This window comes from Pollicipes pollicipes, unplaced genomic scaffold (assembly GCF_011947565.3).
Source record: "Pollicipes pollicipes isolate AB1234 unplaced genomic scaffold, Ppol_2.1 Scaffold_4219;HRSCAF=4965_pilon_pilon_pilon, whole genome shotgun sequence".
In the NCBI taxonomy this organism is placed as follows: Eukaryota; Metazoa; Arthropoda; class Thecostraca; order Pollicipedomorpha; family Pollicipedidae; genus Pollicipes; species Pollicipes pollicipes.
In genome coordinates, this window is record NW_023596448.1 from 26,387,264 (window position 1) to 26,395,805 (window position 8,542).

The 8,542-nt window shown below is 57.9% G+C and overlaps 1 protein-coding gene and 1 long non-coding RNA gene across 2 annotated transcripts; both read left to right on the forward strand.

Annotated features, from left to right (window-relative positions):
* The first annotated feature begins 271 nt into the window (after positions 1-271).
* Positions 272-5,341, forward strand: LOC119095571 (uncharacterized). Its single transcript, XR_005093920.1, has 4 exons — positions 272-351; positions 2,502-2,624; positions 4,624-4,695; positions 5,214-5,341. It is a non-coding gene; the product is annotated as an uncharacterized LOC119095571 (long non-coding RNA).
* A 253-nt stretch (positions 5,342-5,594) lies between these two features.
* Positions 5,595-7,994, forward strand: LOC119095075 (translation initiation factor eIF-2B subunit delta-like; the record flags this gene model as incomplete). Its single annotated transcript, XM_037217969.1, is given in 2 exon segments — positions 5,595-7,649; positions 7,651-7,994. Coding segments are annotated over 2 exon segments (2,280 nt in total), but the record flags the coding sequence as incomplete, so codon positions are not given.
* Between the last annotated feature and the right edge of the window lie 548 nt (positions 7,995-8,542).

An 8,542-nucleotide genomic window follows, 5' to 3' on the forward strand; every position in this document is an offset into this window, starting at 1 on the left:
CCCCTCCCCCGACCCTCCATCTGTACTACTGTCCCTTAGGTCACACCCAAGGCGAATTAGAGGGGAGTATAGACACACAAATGATGGTTCTAGGTTCACCTCAATTTGCCATTTGTACAGTTGACGATGCAATGGTATTTGACAGTCAAATGATGCAGTTTTAAGGAAAGTCTAAGCCCTTGTTCGTTGAATAGAAAACGGCTGCCAAGATAGCAGTGAACTAGTACTGTTCGGCATTGCGTCGCTTTCGACGTGACATCAGCTTTGATACAATCGTGGCGCGGGGCGTGCGTCCTCGGGTTTGGTGTTATTGCATTTTCCGTTAAATTGTCGAACCATATCCATATCCAGGTACGTAACATCCATTGCTGATCTTAGGGGTTGCTCTTTGAGCAATATTATGACGGTGCTGAGAGTGGAATAGCAGCAGAATCCAGACGCACTTTATGCGTCATGCCTCGCCTCAATTGTCGAGCAGTTTTCGTAAGGCAAGCTGCGAAACTGCTACGATAATTTGCTTGCATGCAACCGAGGCCCGTATAAAGCACCGTTTGCAGTTAGTGGTGTGTGGATGATTCTATATTTATCTCCTCCTTATGTTTTATTCTAATATAAGAGTAGTGTTTCTAACTTAGCAGTTTGTGCCGAGTGGTGCATGGACTCGTATCACGGCATGGAAGTGATTTTGGCTGAATTGCATGTCTTTGGGCAAAATTTTCAAGGATAGCTAGTCACAATGGTTTTTATAATCTACGTGCTCCAGGGCGCCACGCCATTTTTCCAAACCATTGCTTAGAAATTCGGACCGCATTCACACACCCTCACACACTCCATATGTTGACCGGCACGGTGATGTTGCGGCGTAGCCATATGGCATGCGTATTGCCCATTTTGTGCATCAGATAGGTGACCTATGTAGCACTTAAGTATCAGATGATGGCACTGACCATGTATGGGTTACAATATTCCTGGATTTCATGCAGCATGACTCAATTATGCAAGCTAAGCACATAGCTGATGGTAGGAGTAATGCACATAGACATAATGGTAGAACATAGTGTACATATATATGATGGTAGCAGTATTATTAACACATCTATATTTCTATGTTCCTGGTTTGCTGTGATGAATAAGGCTATCACTATTTTCTTATCTACAACATAGCTTAATATGCCTCTTTACTTGCTCTGAAAAAGTGGGCCTCACCCTATGCTCAGCTGACTTGGTAACTGTTAACATGTCCACCAATGATCAATCAGTGTCATCTTTGACATTGTCACACACTGTGAAGGCTGTCACCAGTGATCAAAAGCAATTTTTTCAAGGTTAAGATGATACAATGCTGCTGTTTTCTGATAATAGTATATTGTGATCTTACCAAATATTTGGTCATCTTATATGGGCCAGATATCAATATCAACTCATGCTAGCCTAGCTCAACTCATGAACCTATATCCGGATACCAATCTCAACTCATGAACCTAGCGATTATGCACACTGCAGTAAGGCCTGGCCAAGTGACACAGCATTTTCCTGATTATTGATATTCTAAAATATTTTTGAAGTACGTTGATCTGGATTTGAAGGTAACTGTGTGCCGACCACTCAACACACTGTACTAGCATGCATGACAAATGTTTGCTGCAATGGCACTGCTATGCAGGACACTGGGCATGTTGAACATTATATTTTGTAAGCTTTGTGTCACTAGGAATGACATCATAACCTAGCATAGAAATGCAGGTAGGCAATGCAAGACCACAGGTATGGGTAGGGGTTATAAATGGTTAGATAAAGGTAAAGTGAAAGGGTAATATGCAAAAATACCACAAGAAAGAGCTAAAACATGTGCCCATAATAATATTTGGGATCTGGAAAGACTGCATCCATTACCACACCTCCCAGTAATTCAAAGTATTACAAGTTTGCCAGTCTGTCAGCCAGAGTGGAAATTTTGTGCAGCCAGTTTTGGTCATCCCAGCAAAAGCATTGTGTTGTGGTGCAATGTGATGGGAAGTGAGTCAGCATGCTTCACATGTGTGTGAACAAGCAAACATCTTTGATTGCAAATATACACATGTTGCTTGCCAGGACATGATTGTAGGCCAAAGGCACGGCATTGAGCACCCAGGTGATTTGGCAGCAAGCCACATTTGGGGAGCCACATTGGATTATTTTGTACAAATTTCTGGCATCTTCACAAGTGGGCAGGCCACAGGCCAGTGTCCTGGGCATGTAATGACACAGTTTGTGGGGTGGGAGCTGAGGGAGGGGAAGAGGCGCTGTGAGGGAGAGAGATGGCCGAGCCTTACTCCACTTTTCACAGGTACATGCCACATTTTACCAGCTTGTTTCATCATGGAATGAGTTGTACAAGATGTACAAGATACTAACATGGTATGTGAAAGGATAATGAGTGTCAGGGTAATGATGGCATTTGATCTTTGTCTCCCCATTTTGGGCTCTAATGATGGGCTTCTAATGTTATTCTTCTTTTACAGGATCTGGTTGACCTGGCCCATGTCTTAGCACCAGTCCATCGTGGAATCTTTTGTGGAGCGTGCTTGCTGCATTTAGGTGCCACCAGTCTGCCAGAATGCTGTACTTAGAAGATTACATTGAAAGTAGGTTGTGAGAATGATAGATAGTTAGTGCTAAGCTGGAAATAAAAGATATTTTGTATTGTGTGTGTCTCTAGAAATGGAACATTTGTGTAGTCTGAAATGTACTCAATCATCTACCAAATGTCACATTTCAGTTTGTTGTGCGGTGCTTGCAACTTCATTGACCTTCCATCCCTGATCCATCATTTGAGTTTAGCGCTTGTGCTCGTCCATGCTCCAGGTACCCGCCTTTCCATGCAGCACTTCGGGCGGCATGCATCTCGGCCTGTTGGGCCATGCTGACATATGTCCGACGGAGTTTCGCGTGTGACAGTGCTGCTCGTTCGCTTCAGTTGGTCTAGACTGATTGCGCTGCATTGCTTGCTGTTTGAAACTCAAAACAAGGTCTTGGGTGCACACATGATAACACCAAAATAAGTACTCTCCGGAGGTACTGAAATGCTTGTGAGTCAATTGCCAAACTGTAGACATTGTGTCACATGCTTTTGTCACATTGGGGCCTCTCGGACGGCACGATATGTGCGCATATGTCCCCCAGTTTGAAGGCCCCGCAGGACGCACGCTGGACCGTACATAATAGCTCACTTCCGCCCAGTGGGGCTCCTCCAGCGATAGTGTTTGACCTCTCTGAGTTCGGCCTCGATGCGCGCCTGGCATGTGCCAGGTTCCTGAGGCACTCATGGTCGGAGGAGGCTGCGGGGTCTTTGGATCGAGGACATAATTGAGAAGTTAGTATCGCCGTGGCAAAGTTCAGGGTCAGCACTCTGGCGTTGCGCACGTCTTTTCAAGCTCATTGACTAAGGCCTTTTCAGCTGTGGTTTTCAAAATTTCCAATAGCCGTTTTCCAAATATGCGGCGCAGTCTGTTAAGGGAGTTTGTCCGGGTATTGGTTTGTTTTGCTAACAGGAGCGAGCAGCAGCGGAGGATTGCTGCTGGGGCCGCCGTTGATGAAGCCGCCGCTCTCGGCGTGGTAGCGCTTGCGAGCCGCGTGTAGCGCGTAGAAATCTTGCTCAGCAGTCACTTGCAACTCAAACAATGGCCAGCAAGCATGCGACGCCGTCATAAGGTCCCTCTGCGATTGCGGTAATGATTGATAGGTCCCATGAATTCATAGCTCGTGAGAGTCACCTACCGATCACCGTTAAGTACGGACCGGCCGTGCGGAGCGGTATCAGTTTTTTGGAATTAATGAATTAGATGGAACTCGAAGGACCTCGTGGCGCTGCCTGAAAAAGCTAGTAAATTAAGTGTCCCCAATTCAGCAGAGAATGTGTGGTCACTTCTCATGGTTATCATTTCCTCAGCCTTGGAAGGTTTGGCGCTTATTCAAGCGTTCTATGCTGACTTCCATAAGCGTGTTTTATGCTAATTCCCAGGGCTGCGGTTGTTAAAATACATTTGGCAAAAAGAGACGCTGACTTTTGAAACACGTTTCAAGCCTTCAGACGTGCGGATCAGCTGGAATTGACTTGGCATGGCCTGGAGGACGAAATCTGAATAGTGTACAATGGACGTATGTGCTACGTGCACCAAATACGGCGGCGCTGCCATCTGCCGCCTTTTGGTTTTCACAAGACAGCATGGAGGCTTGTAAGGGCTGCCGACAAAGCTATGCCGGCAAGGGCTAAACTGAGCACACTTCTGATGTTATATCATTGCTGATTCCCTGCCAAACCCAGCCAGCATTGTTGCCAATCCGTTCAAATCCCGAGACAGATTCACCTTGCGTCTCTCCGTTCACCACATGATGATGATGATGTTGGTGACGTGCGTAACGTCCCCCGCCACCTTCCGTTTCCGTTCCGCCGCCGCTGCCGCTGCAGCCGCCGTGCTGAGGAGCGCGGCCGGGCTAACGCTGCCCCTGCCCCCTCCCCTGTCCTAGTGATCGTCCCCTGCACCCCCCCCCCCCCCCCCCCCCGCCCCGCCCACCACCTCCGTTCCGCCGCCGTGCTGAGGAGCGCGGCGGCCGCGACTGACGCTGCCCCGCCCCCTGCCGCAGTGATCGAGCACCTGCCCCGGGAGCTGCGGGACAGCTTCACCGAGGTGCGGGAGATCGACCTCCAGGTGCACAGTAAGTGTGACGGGCGCCGGGCGGGGCCGCTCCGGGCCCGGTGTCCCTCCGGGGTGTGAGCCGTCTGGCTCCGTCGGGATGGCAGCACGGCCTCCTGCGCCCGTCCGGGCAGGCTGTGTGGATGCGCTTGTCCTAGTTTAGCGAGATTGGGCGCTGTGCGAGGTCGCGTGAACGCTCCTTTGTCCTGGCGAAAGGTGTTCGGCGCCTGAGGTGACTACCGAATACCTACGGGTTGGACACAGGTGCGACTGCCAGCGTAGGAATGCGGCGGCGTTCGTTATGCCACCGTCCAGTTTGTCTGTGTTAGTGTATAGCCCCGAACGCGAACTGTTATCAATGACGGTGGCAACACACTTATGAGACGAATACACTTTGAGGTATATTGTCGCCAATTTAGCCAGAGAGCGGCCTCCGGCGGCTGAGCGAGAGACGGCGAGAGCGGCGCCACGCATCCGACTGATTTAGCCGCGGCGTGCGTTCTCTGGCCGAGCGCTGACGGGTCGCCTCGCGCCCTGCAGCGGACGCCACGCCCAGCCGCCAGACGGGCAGCTCCCCAGCCAGCTCCACCCGGCACATGCTCCGCTCCATCGCCGTGCTGCGCCACGTGCTGGGCGAGCTGCGCGGCAGCCTGGCGAACGTCCCGGGCGCCGCCGCGCCGCCGCCGCCCGCCGCCAAGTCGCCGCCGGACGCCGCCAAGTCGCTGCCGGCCGCCGCTAAGGTCGCCGCCGGACGCCGTGAAGTCGCCGCCGGCCGCCGCCAAGTCGCCGCCGGCCGCCGCCAAGTCGCCGCCGGCCGCCGCCAAGTCGCAGCCGGCCGCCGCCAAGTCGCAGCCGGCCGTCACCAAGTCGCAGCCGGCCGCCGCCAAGTCGCCGCCGGGTGCCGCTCAGTTGCCTGCACAGAAAGTGGCTCCGCATGGTGAGGCCGCGGCCGGCCAACGGAAGAGCAGGGGGCAAATCAAGGCTGAGCGGCGGGCCAGAGCTCAGGCGGCCAAAGGTAACGCGAACAACCCCGCTAAGGTGGCCGAAGGCAACGCGAGCAGCGCCGTCAAACCGGCTGAAGGCAACGCGAACAACCCCGCTAAAGCGGCCAAAGGCAATGCGAACAACCCCGCCAAAGCGGCGGAAGGTAACACGAGCAATCCTGTCAAAGCGGCCAAGGGTATCGCGAACACACCGAACACACCCGTCAGGGCAGTCAGTGCTAACGCGAGCCACCCTGCCAAGCCGGCCAAAGCTGGCGCGAACCAGCCCGCCAAAGCATCCAAATCGAATACGGGCACGCCTGTCAAGGATGCCAAAGCGAGCGTGAGCAAGAAGGCGTCGCCGACGGCCGGCGGCGACGGCTCCACGCAGGCGGGCGGCGGCGGTGGAGCGGCAGGTCAGGCTAGCCCGGTCGCCCGCCCTGCGCAGGCGCCGGCGCTGGCCGCCGGGGCGCCCGTCCAGACCGCAGCGGAGCCGCCCCACCAGGCCCAGCCTGCTGACGGTCAGCAGAAGAGCAGGGAGCAGGTCAAGGCCGAGCGGAAGGCCAAGGCTGAGGCGGCCAAGCTGGCCAAGGCGGCCAAGGCCAACGCCAACAAGTCGGCCAACGCCAACGCGAACGAGCTCGGGAAAAGCAGCACCAGCAAGGCCGCTGGAGCTGGCGCGAGCAAGAGTGAGGCCTCGCTGCCGGCGGCGGCGTGCGGCGGTGGTGCGGCCGGTCAGGCGACCGCGAGCCGGCCGGCCACCGCACCATCGGCGCGACCGCCACTTCAGTCGCCGCCCGGACCCAAGGCGGAGGTGCAGTCTGCTCCCCAGACCGTGCAGCAGGCGGCGGCCCCTGGCCCGGCCGTGGCCGAGCGCGGCGGTCAGCCGAGGCCGGTCCCGAACGCGGCCCCGGCGCCGGACCAGCCGCCAACCAAGTCCAAGGCCGAGCTGAAGGCTGAGAGGCGGGCGCTGCAGGAGGCGCAGCGGGCGGCCAAGGCAGCGGCGGCGGCGGCGGCGGCAGCTGCGGGCCCGGCCGCCGCCAAAGGAGGCAGCCAGCCGAAGCTGGCCCAGAAGGTGGCCGGGCCGGCTCAGCAGCCGGCGCCGGTGGCGCGCCCGGATCAGGACACCGCCCAGCCGGACAAGAAAAACTCGAAGAAGGCGCCGGCCGCCGCCAAGCACCACATCCACATGTTCTCGCACCTGCCGCAGTTCGACGCCGGCGCCGTGGACGCGCTGACGCTGAAGCACGGCGTGCACCCGGCCGTGCTGCGCCTGGGCCTGCGGCTGGCGGCCGGCCGCATCACCGGCGCCAACGCCGGCGCCGTGGCGCTGCTGGCCGCGCTCGCCGCTCTCGTGGAGGACTACAAGACGCCGGCGCAGCGCGAACTCCGCCGCGACCTGCCTGACCAGGTGCGCCGAGCCGTGGGTCACGTGGCCGCGTGCCAGCCGCTCTCGGTCGCCATGGAGAACGCGGCGGCGCGGCTGGACCACGCCATCCGCACAGAGGTGGCCGACGGGACCAGCGACAACGAGGCTAAGAAGCACCTGTCGGAGTGGATCGAGTTCTTCATCAGAGACAACATCTGTAAGGCGGTGACGGCGATCACGCACTACGCCCTGGAGAGGATCAAGGACGGCGACACGATCCTGACGTACGGCAAGTCGGCGGCGGTGCTGGACGTGCTGCGCGAAGCGCACATGAAAGGCCTCCGCTTCCACGTGGTGGTGGTGGACTCGCGGCCGCATCTCGAGGGCCGTGGTATGCTGCGGATGCTGTTGGACGCCGGCGTCACCTGCTCGTACGGCATGATCAGCGCCATCAGCCACCACATGAAGCAGGCGACCAAGGTGCTACTGGGCGCGCACGCGCTCCTCTCCAACGGCATGGTGCTGTCGCGCGCCGGCTCGGCCATGGTGAGCCTGGCTGGCCACGCCCTTAACCGGCCCGTGCTCGTCTGCTGCGAGAAGTACAAGTTCTCGGAGCGCGTGCAGGACCGACTCGCAGGTGTACAACCGGCTGGGCGACCCGGATGCGCTGGTGCCGGCGGCCGACTCGCCGCTGGCCGACTGGCGGCGCTGCGAGGCGCTGACGCTGCTCAACCTGGCCTACGACGTCACGCCGCCCGAGCTGGTGGATGTGGTCATAACCGAGCTGGGCGCTATTCCGTGCACGTCGGCGCCGGCCGTGCTGCGCCTGCAGCAGCACGCCGGGTACTGATGCGGCGCATGCGGTGGCTGGCACGCCGGCAGTGCTGCGTCTGCAGCAACACACCGGATGCTGAGGCGGCGCACGCGGTGGCTGGCACGCCGGCCGTGCTGCGTCTGCAGCAGCACGCCGGATGCTGAGGCGGCGCACGCAGTGACTGGCACGCCGGCCGTGCTGCGTCTGCAGCAGCACGCCGGATGCTGAGGCGGCGCGCGCGGTGGCTAGGACCCCGGCCGTGCTGCGTCTGCAGCAGCACGCCGGATGCTGAGGCGGCGCGCGCGGTGGCTGGCACGCCGGCCGTGCTGCGTCTGCAGCAGCACGCCGGATGCTGAGGCGGCGCACGCGGTGGCTGGCACGCCGGCCGTGCTGCGCGCCAGGGATGGGAAGAGGAGGGGGCACGGGTGGGCGCGTGTGAAGGGCTGGTCCGCGGCGCGGCCGTGGGAGCGGGACTGGTCGGTGCGCCTCGCCCACCTGCAGCTGACGTGTGCGAAATGTCCACGGTTGTGGTGAATGACGGTTTGGGCTGCGGACAGTGTAGGTCAAGACATGGTTGCCCCTTATTGTTACGGTGGGGCTGGTCAGGGCTTTTGTAGGCACAAAACCTCTTCTGACGTAGTTTGTTTTTGTGACGGTAGCCTCGGCTGTGGCTTGAGCGCATTGAGTTAAAACATGTAACCAC